At 36.7% G+C, this 19335-nt stretch overlaps 2 protein-coding genes across 4 annotated transcripts; one reads left to right on the top strand and one right to left on the bottom strand.

Moving 5' to 3' along the window:
- Window positions 1-7032: 7032 nt before the first annotated feature.
- LOC133599920 (uncharacterized) lies at window positions 7033-12684 on the top strand. 2 transcript variants are annotated; one of them, XM_072913002.1, is made up of 10 exons: window positions 7033-7064; window positions 7186-7238; window positions 7326-7358; window positions 7437-7484; window positions 9170-9214; window positions 9348-9398; window positions 9477-9518; window positions 11917-12204; window positions 12279-12292; window positions 12381-12684. In XM_072913002.1, exons 1-10 carry the CDS (start codon window positions 7057-7059, stop codon window positions 12507-12509), a joined length of 711 nt encoding a protein of 236 aa, XP_072769103.1. In that variant the 5' UTR covers window positions 7033-7056; the 3' UTR covers window positions 12510-12684. The 2 variants fall into 2 exon arrangements, with proteins under 2 accessions (XP_072769103.1, XP_061808795.1); XM_061952811.1 differs by having other exon boundaries at window positions 12279-12317.
- Window positions 10642-19159, bottom strand: tyrobp (transmembrane immune signaling adaptor TYROBP). 2 transcript variants are annotated; one of them, XM_072913003.1, is made up of 4 exons: window positions 16509-19159; window positions 16388-16440; window positions 16231-16293; window positions 10642-12171 (listed from the first exon to the last, which is right to left on the bottom strand). In XM_072913003.1, exons 1-3 carry the CDS (start codon window positions 16654-16656, stop codon window positions 16237-16239), a joined length of 258 nt encoding a protein of 85 aa, XP_072769104.1. In that variant the 5' UTR covers window positions 16657-19159; the 3' UTR covers window positions 10642-12171; window positions 16231-16236. The 2 variants fall into 2 exon arrangements, with proteins under 2 accessions (XP_072769104.1, XP_061808805.1); XM_061952821.1 differs by lacking the exon at window positions 10642-12171 and having other exon boundaries at window positions 16168-16293.
- Between the last annotated feature and the right edge of the window lie 176 nt (window positions 19160-19335).

Below are 19335 nucleotides of genomic sequence, written 5' to 3'. Positions count from 1 at the left end.
TTCAAAAACGATATTTATCCGATTCAAAACAATTCTCTATTCATTCAATACATAGGATTTCAGCAGGATCTACCCTAGTCTGCTGACATGCAAACAGAGTAGTAGATTTTTGTAAAAAGCTTTTATAATTATAAAGGACAATTTTTTGTCAAATGATTGCAATAATGTACATTTGTTTTAACTATTAAATGAACCAAAAATATGACTTATTTTATCTTTGTAAAAATATTGGACACAGTACAGTGTGTTGCAGGGGCGTCACTAGCTTTTAAGGACAGGGGGGGCTTAGCCCACAGGAGAGCGAACGTAGCGCACGAGCACAAAACTTCACAAACGGCTAACAAAGACTTAGAAATTATTAATTGTTATAATTATTATTTGAAAATCCTATGAAATGTTTAACAAGCCATCCTATAATAATACAACAGCTATTAATGTTACAATACAATAAAACAAATATATTTAATTATGTTTTTTTCATTATTTTAACATTAGGCTAATGCATATTACTTTATATAGATTCTACAAGAGTAATGTGGGCATTGTCTATATGAACAAGTCCAAGGACCGCAAGCAAGGTCGCAGAGAAATTGCGGACTGGATTTTGAGTGATGTGGGCATTTTCTATATGAACAAGTGGAATGGATTGGATACCGACACACTAAAGGGGCTCTCTACCTTAAAGTACCAATGATTGTCACACCCACACTAGGAGTGGTGAAATTTGTCCTCTGCATTTGACCCATCCCCTTGTTCACCCTCTGGGAGGTGAGGGGAGCAGTGGGCAGCAGCGGTGCCGCGCCCGGGAATAATTTTTGGTGATTTACGCTATGAAGTGAGGGGAAACTGAGTGAATAATGACAGGTTATATGATTAATTTATTTAAATTCATATTCGGGCCACTTTATAATGAATATGTCGGCATGTATTTGTAAAAAAAAAAAAAAAAAAAAAAATATATATATATATATATATATATATATATATAAAACACTAAATTATTTAGGGGGGCTTAATAATATTTTAGGGGGGCTCGAGCCCCCCTAATATAGGCCTAACAACGCCAATGGTGTGTTGTCAAGCTTAATTATGAGATGCGATGCAAGTGTAAGCCACTGTGACACTATTGTTCATTTTTATTAGATTTGTATTATTTTTTTTTAAAATACATGTCTAATGATAATGTCAATGAGGGATTTAATCACTGCTATGTTGAAATTGTAACTAATATTGATACTGTTGTTGATAATATTCCTTTTTGTTTCACTACTTTTGGTCTGTTCCGTGTCGTGTTTGTGTCTCCTCTCAATTGCTCTGTTTATTGCAGTTCTGAGTGTTGCTGGTTTTGGAATTGGATTGCATTGTTATGGTATTGCAGTGTATTGTTTTGTTGGATTGATTAATAAAAAAATAAATAATAATAAAAAAATAAAATAAAAAAACGATTTTTGAAAAATGAGAATCGATACTGAATCGTACAACGTGAGAATGGCGATTTGAATTCGAATCGATTTTTTCCCCCACCCCTAATAAATATAGCAATAAAACACTGAATGTCCATCCATCCATCTTCTTCCGCTTATCCGAGGTCGGGTCGCGGGGGCAGCAACCTAAGCAGGGAAGCCCAGACTTCCCTCTCCCCAGCCACTTCATCCAGCTCCTCCCGGGGGATCCCGAGGCGTTCCCAGGCCAGCCGGGAGAGATAGTCTTCCCAATGTGTCCTGAGTCTTCCCCGTGGCCTCCTGTCCATTACCATCTATATTAACGTGGACCCCGACTTAAACAAGTTGAAAAACTTATTCAGGTGTTACCATTTAGTGGTCAATTGTACGGAATATGTATTGTACTGTGCAATCTATCAATAAAGTGTCCTGGGCATGACGTTAAAGTGCATCCGGCAGTGGAGGCTCCTCTATGGGGTCTTGGGGCACTAGGAGGTTAACCCCTTTACTACTGTTACCCCAGGCCTAGTACCTGACTGCCCCCTAGCCAGGGATACGGTGAAGACCTCAATGGCGGAGCAGGCGGAAGACGGTAGATGTAAGAACTACCACAACTACTGCGATGGCGAAAGAAGGCTGCAGCAGAAAAGGGTCCCCAGTCGTCTTGGACTCATGTCACTGTACCCTGACCCGATTCTATCAAGGATCGTGTGGTGACTGTCTGTGCACCAGTCTCCCCACGTTAAACAAATTCACGCACAGGCATCCTCCATAAAGGGATACACCCCTACCAGGAGGATCGTCATACTCGTTTCGAGTGACCGCCAATGACTAATAAAAGTTTCAATCAATCAATCAATCAATGAAGAATATGCTCTTTGTTTATGCTTATATGGGCCATTGTACCTAATCAATGTAATTTGTCTCCCAATGTTTAACACATATAAATTTAAGTGTAAAAACATTTTTTCTTTAATTAAGAAAAGTGTCCTGCACATTGATCTGATTGCACATTTAACGAATGTAATTTAAAACAATATTCTGCATCTCACTGCTCCCTAAAATGACACTTCTGCTTTACCATGAAATATAATCACTTTTCAAAATATTTATACACATTACTTTAATATATATATATATATATATATATATATATATATATATATATATATATATATATATATATATATATATATATATATATATATATGTCTTAATAAGGTTATCCAAAAAATAGTGCTCGATACCGTAGTAGAGCGCAATATATGTATGTGTGGGGAAAAAAAATCACAAGACTATTTCATCTCTACAGGCCTGTTTCATGAGGGGGGTACCCTCAATCGTCAGGAGATTTTAATGGGAGCATTCGCATACCATGGTTTATATAGGGCACAGAGTGGGTGGGTACAGGCTGGCCTAGGGGCGTGGTGATTGGTTCATGTGTTACCTAGGAGGTGTTTCCGTCTATGGCGGCATGTTGTTACAATTTCGCTGCGCTTGTTGAGGGATGACAGGTCTGGACGGTAGATAATAAACAGTTTCTCTTTCAAGCATAGGTTGCATCTTTTATTACCACTATTGTAAGGTGTGCTGGATGCAAGAATTTGCCATGTTATTGAATATTCAACATTATTGTCTTTGAGGTCCCAAATGTGTTTGCTGAGTTCTGTGGTATTTCGCAGGTTTTTGTTCCTGAAAGAAGCCTTGTGGTTGTTCCATCTGGTTTTGAATTCACCCTCGGTTAATCCTACATATGTGTCGGATGTGTTAATGTCCTTGCGTATTACCTTAGATTGGTAGACAACTGATGTTTGTAAGCATCCCCCGTTAAGGGGGCAATCAGGTTTCTTTCGACAGTTACATGCTTTGTTGGTTTTGGAGTCGTTCTGACTGGGGGTCGACGGCTCATTTGCAATTGTTTTGTTGTGGTTTGAGATGATTTGTCGTATATTGTTCATGCAGCTGTAGCTCAATTTGATGTTGTTCTTGTTGAATACTTTTCTTAGGTTGTTGTCTTTGGGAAAGTGTTTGTCAATCAGGTTGAGGAATTTGTGTCCAATGTTCGTTGAGACGTTTTTGCTGTATGGGCATCATCTGGTACAACCCCCCATACAGCAAAAACGTCTCAACGAACATTGGACACAAATTCCTCAACCTGATTGACAAACACTTTCCCAAAGACAACAACCTAAGAAAAGTATTCAACAAGAACAACATCAAATTGAGCTACAGCTGCATGAACAATATACGACAAATCATCTCAAACCACAACAAAACAATTGCAATGAGCCGTCGACCCCCAGTCAGAACGACTCCAAAACCAACAAAGCATGTAACTGTCGAAAGAAACCTGATTGCCCCCTCAACGGGGGATGCTTACAAACATCAGTTGTCTACCAATCTAAGGTAATACGCAAGGACATTAACACATCCGACACATATGTAGGATTAACCGAGGGTGAATTCAAAACCAGATGGAACAACCACAAGGCTTCTTTCAGGAACAAAAACCTGCGAAATACCACAGAACTCAGCAAACACATTTGGGACCTCAAAGACAATAATGTTGAATATTCAATAACATGGCAAATTCTTGCATCCAGCACACCTTACAATAGTGGTAATAAAAGATGCAACCTATGCTTGAAAGAGAAACTGTTTATTATCTACCGTCCAGACCTGTCATCCCTCAACAAGCGCAGCGAAATTGTAACAACATGCCGCCATAGACGGAAACACCTCCTAGGTAACACATGAACCAATCACCACGCCCCTAGGCCAGCCTGTACCCACCCACTCTGTGCCCTATATAAACCATGGTATGCGAATGCTCCCATTAAAATCTCCTGACGATTGAGGGTACCCCCTCATGAAACAGGCCTGTAGAGACGAAATAGTCTTGTGATTTTTTTCCCCCACACATACATATATATATATATATATATATATATATATATATATATATATATATATATATATATATATATATATATATATATATACATATATATATATATATATACATATGTATATATATATATATATATATATATATATATATATATATATATATATATATATATATATATATATATATATATATATATATATATATATATATATATATATATATATATATATAATATACAGTCGTGGTCAAAAGTTTACATACACTTGTAAAGGACATAATGTCATGGCTGTCTTGAGTTTCCAATACTTTCTACAACTCTTATTTTTTTGTGATAGAGTGATTGGAGCACATACTTGTTCGTCACAAAAAAACATTCATGAAGTTTGGTTATTTTACGAATTTATTATGGGTTTACTGAAAATGTGACCAAATCTGCTGGGTCAAAAGTATACATACAGCAATGTTAATATTTGGTTACATGTCCCTTGGCAAGTTTCACTGCAATAAGGCGCTTTTGGTAGCCATCCACAAGCTTCTGGCAAGCTTCTGGTCGAATTTTTGACCACTCCTCTTGACAAAATTGGTGCAGTTCAGCTAAATGTGTTGGTTTTCTGACATGGACTTATTTCTCAATTTATTCACAATATACTCCATAAGTAATAACAATAAATAAATAATAATTAGTGAAGTAAGTTATATTTCATATGGTGAGATGAGTAAGATTATCTAGAAAATGAATGGATGGATGAGATAAATTCTGAATGTTTATTATGGTTCTTCTTCTTTGTACTTTGTAAACACTTTAAGTTTGAAGAGTTTCTTGAAGTAGATTATAGTAGTACATTGTTTGATTTCTTTGCTTAATCCATTCCATAATTTAATTCCACATATGGATATACTGAAGGTTTTAAGTGTTGTACGTGTCTACACATTTTTTTAAATACAATTTTTCTCTAAGGTTATATTTCTCCTCTTTTGTTGAGAATAATTGTTGTATATTCTTGGTTAGCAGATTGTAGTTTGCTTTGTGTACAATTTCAGCTGTTTGCGAATACATTATGTCATGGAATTCCAGTATTTTTGATTCAATGAATAAAGGGTTTGAATCTTCTCTATATCCAACATTATGTATTATTCTAACTGATCTATTTTGTAACACCGTTAATGAATGAAGTGTACTTTTGTAGTTATTTCCCCATATTTCTGCACAGTAACTCAGATATGGTTCCATTTTCGGTCTTCTCTTTTTCAACATTTGGGCTATTCAACTGGTAGCCTTGGGACGGCGTGGCGCAGTGGAAGAGTGGCCGTGCGCGACCCGAGGGTCCCTGGTTCAATCCCCACCTAGTACCAACCTCGTCATGTCCGTTGTGTCCTGAGCAAGACACTTCACCCTTGCTCCTGATGGGTGCTGGTTAGCGCCTTGCATGGCAGCTCCCTCCATCAGTGTGTGAATGGGTAAATGTGGAAGTAGTGTCAAAGCGCTTTGAGTACCTTGAAGGTAGAAAAGCGCTATACAAGTACAACCCATTTATCATTTATTTATTTAGCCTTAGTTCATTCATTTCATTTTTTCCCCCCATTCATTTATCTTTCAGTTTAGTTAACAAAACCTGTCAGAGACTTTTTGCATCAGATTCTTAAAATGTGCTGTCATAGATGTATTCTCTCACTAGCTTTTTTTTCAAAAGGTCCGTAAAAACATAAGAGTACTCCTGTAACTGTGACAAAATCAAATGTCTCATGAATATACAAAGTAGGAGTACTTGTGAAGGGACAATCCTCCCCTCCACCCAAGTCCTTAGCTTTCTGGAAACGTGGCCCCCAAATCAATTTAGTTGAATATCCATCTTTTAAACAGTTCAATATGAGATTTGCGGTTAAAAAATTGTTTAGTTGTAGTTTATTTTGAGTTAGTTACGACAAGAAGATGCCACTGATTCGGTGGAATGGCCCTGACACAATGATGTGAAGGAATCTGCAACAAGAAAGAACATGCTCATTGCATCTTTTGAAAGGATGCTTCAGTTTAAAAAAATAAAGAGCCAGGGGCACTTCCCTCTGATAATAATTGACCTACGTGTAACTGAGACAAGTCAGGTAATGTTGAAACGAGTTCACGTTGAAGTATCAATGGATCTTTGTCAGCTCGCTTGGTCAAGCAATGCACCGTCGAACAAAAAAAGGATGACGCCATTGAGTCAATGCCTATCATTAAAGGATAAAGGCCCACTGATGAGCAGGTGCTACTCATACAACTAGTGGTGGGTGATACATACAAAATGGTATCAATCTGGTAGCAAGGGAATTGTTCAAATTCCTTCATGATTTTGCCTTTGATTTATTGATCATGATATTAGTCAGAATAAAACAAAGGACAACAATTTTAAGATGTCATCAAACGTATTTGAGAACGATTGAACAATATCACCAAAATAATACAATAATTCCCTTTGATAACTTTCAATTGTTTGAGCACAATAAAGTCAATAGTGCAAAATAAGTAAACAAAAGCCCAAAATATTGGTTGTCATTCAAACAAATATAGAAGGAACTGAAAAATATATATATCGTTGTGTCACCCTGGTATCGATCTGATACCATTGGTATGGATGTTTGGATCGATTTGGTCACCCTCCCAAATAAAAGCCTCAGCTGCAGTGCTGCTGCATCACTGGACATCCCTGGATACCAAAGACAACAATGAGGCTGTAAGTATTCTTGTGTGGTTTTATCATAATTCTTTGTATATTTTAGCATGCAAAACAACATCACCATGATGCGATCCGTGCAATTCCAACAAAAAGCTGAAACATACTGTATATTTTTCAGCTTCACATGTTGGTTGATGCTACTTCCGCTTGTGACAGCAGCCCCGATAAGAGGTGAGACAAATGAATGCAAAAGAAAAATACATTTAACTTACTAACTTTCTTCGGATGACTTGTTTTTGTATATCACTTCTTTTCTAGCTCCGAGAGAAAATGTTTTAAGCTTTCTCAACGGTGAGAATTGGATTCATTACCTTTAATGGTTAGAAGGAGACATTGTCTGACATCATCACTTGCTGGCTGTTGTTGTAGATGCACTTGGAGCAGCCACTGAAAAGGCCATATCTGAAAACATGACAGGTATTTGCAAGAAATAAAGAAGGTGTTAAGGCTTTTTCAGGATTCAAAAATGTTACAAAAGTACATTTAATATGTCATGGTTTTTATTTTTAAATAAGGTTTTTTTATTACTTATAATTTAGTGTATGACACAAATGTGTTTTTCACTTACAATACAATAGCCATTGAATTATCTTTTTTTTAGTTTTATATTGAAAATGTGCATTATTACTTATAAAATTACCAGAATTGTATTCTATAATATAATATTTATTTATTACAATTTAATGGCAGCACGGTGTAAAGTGGTTTGTGTTCGTGCTGCACAGCGATGAGGTCCTGGGTTCGATTCTCAATTTCAGGATCTTTATGTGTGGAGTTTGCATGTTCTCCCCGTGACTGCGTGGGTTCCCTCTGGGTACTCTGGCTTCCTCCCACCTCCCAAGACATGCACCTGGGCATAGGTTGATTGGCAACACTAAATGGTCCCTATTGTGTGAATGTGAGTGTGAATGTTGTCTGTGTTGGCCCTGCCATGAAGTGGCGACTTGTCCAGGGTGGCCTTCCTGGGGATAGGCTTCAGCGCCCCAAACCCTCACTCCCCCAAGAGGGACAAGCGGTAGAAAATGGATGGATGGGTGTTATACAAATATGTATTTTTATTTACAATACATTAACAGCTTAATTGTCATTATTTTTTCAGATTTATTTTATATTTTGTGGATTTTTGGAAACATTGCATTAATAGTGACCTTTGAAATGACCAGAATTGTATCATATTTATTGAATATAATATTTATTTATTGTAATTTAAAGTGTTATATAATAATAAATGATAAATGGGTTATACTTGTATAGCGCTTTTATAACTGTATTTTTTTTATTTATTTACAATACATTGGCAACTTAGTTTTCATTCTTTGTTCATGTTGTTTTTTTAGGTGGATTTTTGGAAACATTGCATTAATAGTCACCTTTAAAAATGACCAGAAGTGTATTCTTTTTTTAATATAATATTTACTTATCATAGTTTTATGTGTTACACAAATGCATTTGTATTTACATTTAGCCACTTAATTCTCATCTTTACCCAATTTTTTTTGTTTTGTGTGTGTATTCTAGAAAATAATGCATCGCTATTGATCTCCTTGAACCTGACTAGGATTTTATTAGATTGATCTAATATTTTATGTTTTCTATATTAATATAATGTTCATATTTATTTGCTATTTATTTACACTTCATTCAGCTTAATTCCAAGTAAACAGTAGGATTAAGGAATTCAGATATGATCAGAATTAAAATTTTAGTGATGTAATATTTATTCAAAACATTCTAAGCTAATATATTATTCATAGGTTCTCAATAAGATTTAACTAATGTTTTTTTCAAATATATATATTTTCTTTTAGAGGATTTTGCTTTATACATCAGTTTCATTCATTGCACTTCTACATTTTTTATATTTTTATATATTTGCACATTGTTTTTCTAGCATGCACACATCGCACTGTATGGAATGGCCTCAATCTCGTTACCTTGCGTAATGACAATAAAGCTGATTCTGATTCTGATTTGAATACACCTTCACCTTTATAGCAATGAGCAGGTGTTTTTAAACATTTGACTGTATTTATTGTTATTCAATATATGGTATACATTCCAATATGTTTATGCATATAATTGTCATTACTTTTTTAATGCAGCACCCAAAAAACCTCCAATCATACCAGAGGAAGAGGATTCTCAAGGTATATTTCCTACTGTTTCTAAACAATACAAGTACAAGAGGAGCTATTATCTTTAGGTATAATAAATCAGATAACACATACAGGTAGTTGTGCATTCATTATGTCTGCTGTCATTACTTCAATTAATTCCCAGATGTTTCCGATGATCAATCTAATGAGCGTGGCAACCAAGATGCATTTGCAGGTAATATTTTATGACATGGCAACTTTTGTACATCATTCCTCATTGCCCTCAAATAAAATAAACACATTCATATTTCAGAACCTGGACTATCTGATGCAAACCTTGGAGATGTTAGCAGAGGTAAGTGCAGCTATTTTAATGAAAACTTTGAACAGAAATGCAAAATCAGCATGAATTAATGAGAATAAAGTGCAGTGGATCAAAATTGCTGGTTAGTCTTTTACAAGAACTACAAAACCAGCATGTGGCATATTCTAACAACAATATTTTATAGTGTATTCAAACACACTCAAAATACCAGTCCAGTAGGTTTTGACGTGGGTAATGACTTGAATCATCACATATTAAAGTTGAACGTATACAAACATAACCATGACATCTGTGAACATTTTTAATTCTGCTTATAGATAATAATATTTTATAAATTCATAATAATTTCCATAAAATAATTGCATGATTATCTGTTTGTTACTAAATAAGATACCATTTATTTTGTATATATTTTGTACATACACTTTGTATGTATTATTGTATACAATATTATATGTATTGTATATATGTTTGTATATGTGGACATGACCCCGAATGTCAAAATGTACTGCATATAAGAGGGCCCTGAATATTATTATAAATATCAAAATAATTCTAAATCCCATTTTTTACAATCATGCATGTGCTCAGTATCAGTGAAATAACTGTGGCAATAAAAAGGTAGTCTGGACATTATGCTCTATATCCTCTAAGCTTTAACATACATGTTTCATACTCCAGACCTCAAATATAAGACAACCGGTATAATAATCAGGTTAATACGACAATTCCTCTTAGAAAAGTCCCTAAATTTTATTGAGCTGAATTTATTTCATGGTCCTTTCTCTTTAGTGTGCTACCTCAAAAAGTCTCGACTATACTTTTTAACGAAGGAGGGAAAAAATGTTTGGTCCTATTATTTTTTTGTTGTTGGATTGCAATAATTAGTCCAACACTAGGCTGAACGAGGGATGTTCTGATCAGGGTTTTATGTTGCCGATTCTGATACGATCATCTATGAGTGACATCGGCCAATACCTACTGTACACCGATACCGATCACATATATTAACTAGAGATGTCCGATAATATCGGACAACAACCGATAAATGCGTTAAAATGTAATATCGGAAATTATCGGTATGTTTTTTTTTTATCGGTATCGTTTTTTAATTTTTTATTATTAAATCAACATAAAAAACACAAGATACACTTACAATTAGTGCACCAACCCAAAAAACCTCCCTCCCCCATTTACACTCATTCACACAAAAGGGTTGTTTCTTTCTGTTATTAATATTCTGGTTCCTACATTATACATCAATATATATCAATACAGTCTGCAAGGGATACAGTCCGTAAGCACACATGATTATGCGTGCTGCTGGTCCACTAATAGTGTGGAAATTTCTGGCTCAGAATGGCCAAAAGTATAGATGTTTGTGTCCAAGTTTAAGGAAACGGCATGCTGTCTTCTTCTAGTGGAATTATTACAATCTTTGTAAGCTGGGTAACATTTGCTGTGGTCTGGAACAATATGGCACACAAACAACTATGAGAAATGCAGCCAATATTACATACAGATAATGTGCCAGGAGGCATGCAAATATAAATTAAATTCACAGAGGACATAAGTAAAGGAAATTAAATGAGCTCAAATATACCTACAAACAAAGGCATAATGATGCAATATGTACATACAGCTAGCCTAAATAGCCTGTTAGCATCGATTAGCTCGCAGTCATGGATTGACCAAATATGCTTGATAAGCACTCCAGCAAATCAATAAAATCAACAAAGCTCACCTTTGTGCATTCACGCACAGCATAAAACATTTGGTGGACAAAATGAGACAAAAAATTAGTGGCATAAAACATGTTTTTCTGTGGCAGCATCGGAGAAATTTCCACATGTAAACAAACTAGGATGAGTTCAAGGATCACTGAAATTAGTAGGACAAAACAGTACTTGCCAAATACTCTCATCAGTGAAGCATGTTTAACATAAACAGTGGGATTTCTAACAATTAAGAAGGTTTGTTGTTTTTTTCTCCTACAGAAACAATATTAAAACAAAAAATATATTATTTTCTTCATCTTTTAACATTTTCACACATCTCTGAAAGAGGTCCAGGGAGCCACTAGGGCGGCGCTAAAGAGCCGCATAGAGCCGTGGGTTGCTGACCACCGCTCCATATATTCAGTTTCATAACAATAAGGTTGTGAATCCTCATTTGCCCAAAAATAGTCGTCTTTGTTTTCTGTTACCAAGTCTGCGATGATTAGAACACACTCGGGTTTGTTTCCGGAAGTAGGAGCACAGTTTCTGCCAGCCAGAGGGGATCTGTGTTTGTAATTGGCCTTGATTGGCAACGACGATCACATACTTTTTCACGGAAATCGGCCGATCACATCCCTAGATTGAACCTACATGTCCTACTGTACTCAATGTACGACAGTCAGTGCAACACTTTCTCTGTGCTTTCAAAGACGACAGCTTCGAGGTTCCTCAGACAAAAGAAGTTGTTCAACCGCTAACCGTGAGGCAGGTGGAAGCAGCCATTGTGGATGTGACCAGCATGGCATCTCCCGATCATCAAAGCGGCGAGCATGCTGATCTGGACAGCGAGGAAGACGGCGTAGGAGTCGCAGCTGTCCAAGGTCCAGGGAAAGCCTCACCTGCAGGGCTCAGCTTGTTGGGCCAAAGTGGAGAATTAGACAGTTTGGAGGAAAGCAACGTGAGACCTGCTACGGTGGTCAGACAAATGGACTACGATGGTGAGCTCAGTTTAAAAAATACACAGTAAATATGTATAGGAAAATTAAGTTTGAGCATTATATATTTCCCACAGAAACAAGAGAATTTGTGAGTTCTGAGACACATCCAATTGGTAAGCCTGTATAGTTGCACTTGTTCTTTTTAATTAAACATAACTGTTTGTCTTGTGTTTCAGCCAAGTATCCTGTCAAGTCCAGCCAAAAAAACCTTTGATGGGAACATGCCTAGAAGTATTTTTTTTTTAGCAAACTTCTTTGTATTTTGTTGTTGTTTTTACTTCATAATTCTATTTGCATGTATGTAGTTTGTCCTGCAGCCACGAGGAATACAACGTAGACTAGAATTGTTTCTCTTCATCCTGGAAATGACTCACAGATGTTGACTCACAGAAAGCAGACAGCTTGATTCTAAGTATACTCTTCCTAAAATAAGACACAACATTTAAAATAGTCTTAAAATGTGTGTCCTGTTAGCAGATACCTGTGATTTTTTATAATAATTGTCAAACATTAAAAGTACCAAGTGAAAAAAAGATATTGAGCAATCCTTGCACTGGTGTGTGTGAGTGACGGGAAGAAAAGTTCTGACTTGCTTGGATATACATTTTTGCAGTTTATGCTTCACATTTTGTTTGGAAAACTTTAAAAAGTATCTCAAAATATTCAAAGCAGTTCTTTGAAGAACTCAATAAATACAGTAATCATTAGTATTAGCTTATCTAACTTTTTTTTAACAATACATCGTTTTTTTAATCAGTGTGCCTCTATAGCTGCTATTATACATTATGCTTTCTGGGATTTTTTATGCAAATGGCCCTTGGTCCTCACATAGCACTGTAAAAAATGTAATTGTAAATTCTAAGCAAATTATTAGGTAATATTTGCATTACATTTACAATAATTTACCGCGAAATATTTTTACAACAATTTACTGTAACTGCAGAGCTGTGATTTTATGACTAACTACAAAAAAGTTACGACTAAATGCTGTAACTTCGTACATGTATTTGTATAGTTAATCACTCTCTCGTTTATCAGCATACCACCACTTACTGTACAGTTGTGTGCTATGTAGTCTACGGAACCCCTTAAGAGACAAATCAGTTTGGATTCAACGTAATATGTTGTGATATTACAGAGGACTGTGCTACAGTATTTAATTATTTGCTGCAAAATATAGGGATGTCCTATTTGTTGAAGATCACAATATTTTACCTTGGAAAAAAAAAACAGTTAAATGCTGTGAAATCATGGTAAATTTTTGCAGTGTGGGCATCCTTGTCTGAAGGTATTACACATTTCAAACTGTACTGTTTTTATCAAGAACTATGTACATGTATGACAAAAATACAAAATGTCAACTTTTGAGCATAGGCATCTCTATTTTTTTTTTCTACCCTTACAATAATATTCAAACATGGACATTTTCTGCAAAAATAAAAATCAAACCTTAAATTTGTGATCTATTCAATATTTATTCTCTCCCACCCCTTTTCTAAAATTATTTTTTATACTCTGAATAATTAAAACACTGAATTTTTAAACACGCAATTTGCCATCACATTTTTTGTCAATTGAAATTGTCATCATAATTTGATATAAATAAATTCAGTTCACAAAATTCAAACGTGAAAATTTCAGTTACATAAATTCAATGTAAAAAAACAGAATGCTTTCGTAATAAAGACATAAATTAACCTCCATATGTTATTTCATGTCTATAGGGCGCTCATAATGTTTAACATTTTATTTAGAAGGCCCTAAACATTTTTTACTGCTTATTGTATATAGCATGGTCATTGATTGATAGATTGAAACTTTTATTAGTAGATTGCACAGTCATGTCCGTAACAAATTACTGTATTGATGTTGATACTGTTGTTAATTGTTTTGTATTATTTGATATATTTTAATATCATATCGAATAAGTATTGTATTTGTATGTCTCCTTTTTGGCTTTGTAATTTTTTTAATTCTAAGTATTGTAAAGCTAGGATTGGGTTAAACTTGTTCTATTTTCTGTTATTAGATTGAATATATATTCTGCTATATACAAATAAAATAACAAGATGTTGTTTCAACTTTACCTAAAATATTAAAATATGTGATCATATTTCTATCCCAAGTATTGTTAAGATGAGATTGGGTTACAATTGTTCTATTTTCTGTTATTAGAATGTACAAACCCCGTTTCCATATGAGTTGGGAAATTGTGTTAGATGTTAATATAAACGGAATACAATGATTTGCAAATCCTTTTTAACCCATATTCAATTGAATGCACTACAAAGACAAGATATTTGATGTTCAAACTCATAAACTTTATTTTTTTTTTGCAAATAACTATTAACTTAGAATTGAGAAGAACATGGCTGCAACACGTGCCAAAGTAGTTGGGAAAGGCCATGTTCACCACTGTGTTACATGGCCTTTCCTTTTAACAACACTCAGTAAACGTTTGGGAACTGAGGAGACACATTTTTGAAGCTTCTCAGGTGGAATTCTTTTCCATTCTTGCTTAATGTACAGCTTAAGTTGTTCAACAGTCCGGGGGTCTCCGTTGTGGTATTTTAGGCTTCATAATGCGCCACACATTTTCAATGGGAGACAGGTCTGGACTACAGGCAGGCCAGTCTAGTACCCGCACTCTTTTACTATGAAGCCACGTTGATGTAACACGTGGCTTGGCATTGTCTTGCTGAAATAAGCAGGGGCGTCCATGGTAGCGTTGCTTGGATGGCAACATATGTTGCTCCAAAACCTGTATGTACCTTTCAGCATTAATGGCGCCTTCACAGATGTGTAAGTTACCCATGTCTTGGGCACTAATACACCCCCATACCATCACAGATGCTGGCTTTTCATGGTTCTTTTCCTCTTTGGTCCGGAGGACACAACGTCCACTGTTTCCAAAAACAATTTGAAATGTGTACTCGTCAGACCACAGAACACTTTTCCATTTTGTATCAGTCCATCTTAGATGAGCTCAGGCCCAGCGAAGCCGACAGTGTTTCTGGGTGTTGTTGATAAACGGTTTTCGCCTTGCATAGGATTGATTGATTGAATTATTTATTTCAAACCTGCACAGTACAACAACACACTTTTTTTTTTAAAAACATTTTGGCAGGGACATTTATGCAAGGCTTGAAAAGGGGTTGGATGAAGCAGATGCTTATAATATCCCAACCCCTCTCACTCATTCCACATTTAACATCTAACTTGCACTTACAGATGTAGCGACCAACTGTAGTTACTGACAGTGGGTTTCTGAAGTGTTCCTGAGCCCATGTCGTGATATCCTTTACACACTGATGTCGCTTGTTGATGCAGTACAGCCTGAGGGATCGAAGGTCACGGGCTTAGCTGCTTACGTGCAGTGATTTCTCCAGATTCTCTGAACCCTTTGATGATATTACGGACCGTAGATGGTGAAATCCCTAAATTCCTTGCAATAGCTGGTTGAGAAAGGTTTTTCTTAAACTGTTCAACAATTTGCTCACGCATTTGTTGACAAAGTGGTGACCCTCGCCCCATCCTTGTTTGTGAATGACTGAGCATTTCATGGAATCTACTTTTATACCCAATCATGGCACCCACCTGTTCCCAATTTGCCTGTTCACCTGTGGGATGTTCCAAATAAGTGTTTGATGAGCATTCCTCAACTTTATCAGTATTTATTGCCACCTTTCCCAACTTCTTTGTCACGTGTTGCTGGCATCAAATTCTAAAGTTAATGATTATTTGCAAAAAAAAAAAGTTTATCAGTTTGAACATCAAATATGTTGTCTTTGTAGCATATTCAACTGAATATGGGTTGAAAATGATTTGCAAATCATTGTATTCCGTTTATATTTACATCTAACGCAATTTCCCAACTCATATGGAAACGGGGTTTGTATACAAATACTGTAGCAAGTTTTTTTTTCTAATTTTACTCACAAGATTAAAATAAGGCAATGAAGATGAAATCATAAACAACAATCTTTAACATATTTCAATGCACAAGTGACAACAGTGTTAGGATACAAAGTTTCACTTCCTAAAGTCTTGAAGTTCACTGTACACATCTGATTGGACTCCATGTAACTCCTACAAAAAAAACACATTCATTAGCTAACAATTTCTATTTTCATAACATGAATAAGTGTCGTTCTTATGAACCAAAAAATAAACTCCACTAGACCTGGTAGGGAGATTCTGTTGACTCTGCTGTTTTTTCATTGGCGGATGATCCGACTGGAAAGATTTCATGTTAGTGGCAAAACAAAAACTGTCACGCTGTCGGTCATAAATCTAACACTCACCGTTCTGTTCTGCTTTCCTCTTGTAGAGGGTCACAAAGCAGAAGATAGAAATAGCGATGAGGACGGTCAAGATGATATCGCAGGCAATAATTCCTACGACAGACTGCATGCTGATGAGATAACAGGAGGCACACTCTGTTGAAGACATAAAGAAACATTAAACTAGCTCCACCTCCAACAGGAGTACAAATAATTACCTTGTCCCGTCGAGCCTGCAAGACAATGTTGTTAATAATGACGACTACAGACACACTGGATATCATTCACAACATAAAGTTTTCACACTTAACTCACCAAATAGAGAACCCTCAACACAAAGTGTGTCCTTCATGCTGGTTTAGGGCACAGTAGTGATGTCCCATCAGAGAGCGGAGACAAGCCCTTAGAGGAAGTCATATTTCCATGGTAACTTGATGGAGGAGGAGGAGGAAGGGGCCACTGTTTGCACTTCCCTCATTTGATAAAATGTTAACCAATGGAGAGGAAATCATCGCTCTAATAATATTAGAAGTATTTTATGAAGTGAGAGACATCATGTTTTCTATTTAGTACAACCATTATACAGTATTATATCACGCTGCATTTACAAGCTGCAGTAGTCTAGAAGCAGCGCCATCTGCTGTTGTAAAGGGACAAGCTACAGTAGTTTACGAGGGCTATGACTTAGAGCTACCAAAGCTCAGTTCAAAGGTCAAATTACAACACTATCCAATCAAGCTTCTCGGCATTTCTGTACAACATTCACACACTAGGGCCGATTTAGTGTTGCTAATCAGCCAATCAGTCTGTCCAAGAATCACAACTTTGTCCAACGTCCACGCACATTTTGGCCAGTCAGCCTCATTTTCACCAAATTTGTCTCTGAGCGACACTCACACGCGTACATCAACTGTCCAATCTAAACTTCTGTTTATGTCTTGTGTAGCTGAAGCAGGAACAGCAACATTTAGAATACAACAACATATTAACTATCTATTGCTCAAACAGCACAAGTGTCATCCTGCCACATACACTATATTGCCAAAAGTATTTGGTCACCTGCCTTGACTCACATATGAACTTCAAGTGTCATCCTATTCCTAACCCATAGGGTTCAATATGATGTCGGTCCACCTTTTGCAGCTATTACAGCTTCAACTCTTCTGGGAAGGCTGTCCACAAGGTCGCGGAGTGTGTTTACAGGAATTTTCCACCATTCTTCCAAAAGTGCATTGGTGAGGTCACACACTGAGAGTTGGTCGAGAAGGCCTAGCTCTCAGTCTCCGTTCTAAGTCATCCCAAAGGTGTTCTATCGGGTTCAGGTCAGGACTCTGTACAGGCCAGTCAAGTTCATCCACACCAGACTCTGTCATTCATGTCGTTATGGACCTTGCTTTGTGCACTGGTGCACAGTCATGTTGGATGAGGAAGGGGCCCGCTCCAAACTGTTCCCACAAGGTTGGGAGCATGGAATTGTCCAAAATGTTTTGGTATCCTGGAGCATTCAAAGTTCCTTTCACTGGAACTAAGGGGCCAAGCCCAACTCCGCTTCAGCATCCACTGACCCCTCTCTGTCAGTTTACGTGGCTTACCACTTGGTGGCTGAGTTACTGTTGTCCTCAAACTCTTCCATTTTCTTATAATAAAGTCGACAGTTGAGTTTGGAATATTTAGGAGCGAGGAAATTTCACGACTGGATTTGTTGCACAGGTGGCATCCTATGACGGTTCCACGCTGGAAATAACTGAGCTCCTGAGAGCGTCCCATTCTTTCACAAATGTTTGTAGAAACAGTCTCCATGCCTAAGTGCTTGATTTTATACATCTGTGGCCGGGCCAAGTGATTAGGACACCTGATTCTGATCATTTGGATGGGTGGCCAAATACTTTTGGCAATATAGTGTAGCTCAGACCTACTTCCTGTTCCTATCTCCACGCTAAGCCTTCTAGGTAATGTAAGAGTGAACATTTAGCAACACACCGCCGTCCTCACTTCCTTGTCTACAAGTATTTACATATTTATTTAACCATCATTTATCTAGGGCAGTGATCCTCAACAGGCGGACCGCGGTCCATGTCTGGACCCAGCGACGTGTCCGTCCGGACCCAGCACGAATTATAGTAAAAAAAATAAAAATAAAATAAAAAAATGTTTTTTTTATTATTATAATTATAATTATTATAAAAAAATATAATAATTGTATTTATCTGTGAGTTATCGCTAGCGCAAGTCAACGTTCTTTGTTGTTTTTAGTCAAATATCTCCACGTTTCGTTTACACTTCTCGTGTCTCACTCACTCCGTCTCTCTCTCTCTCTCTCTCTCAGAGAAAGAAAGAGAGAGAGACGGAGTGAGAGCGAGAGAACGCCACTCTGATTGGCTAATTCCGGGGTATGGGTTGTCATCTCTTTCACAACGACGCGCTGATAGGCTGTTACCGCCTGGGTCATGTGCACAGTGCATGGAACCTTTCGCTGCAGGCACACAGTTGTCTCGTATCGCTACTTCGCTAACTGTTCACTTGTCAGTCACTGAATGTGAATCAAATCACAATGGCATGCTCCAAGTTGGCTCAGGCTGGTAAAAGAAAGGTGGACAGGGAAAACCGACGTTTCAAGGAAGAATGGACAGAGCAATATGTTTTCATCCTACCTACTGCAAGTACCAGACCAATGTGTCTACTATGCAACACTACTGTTGCTCTGGTGAAAAGTGAAAATCTGAAACGTCACTATCTGAAAGAGCACCGCGAATTTGAAGAGACATTTCCTCATGATTCAGAGCTAAGAAAAAAAGAAATCACGAGGCTGAAAAAGCCATATGAAACATCAAGCAAGATTTTTGTTAAA

The sequence above is a fragment of the Nerophis lumbriciformis genome, linkage group LG04, assembly GCF_033978685.3.
Source record: "Nerophis lumbriciformis linkage group LG04, RoL_Nlum_v2.1, whole genome shotgun sequence".
In the NCBI taxonomy this organism is placed as follows: Eukaryota; Metazoa; Chordata; class Actinopteri; order Syngnathiformes; family Syngnathidae; genus Nerophis; species Nerophis lumbriciformis.
The sequence above is the reverse complement of the archived record's forward strand: the minus strand, read 5'-3'. Positions and strand labels throughout refer to the sequence as shown.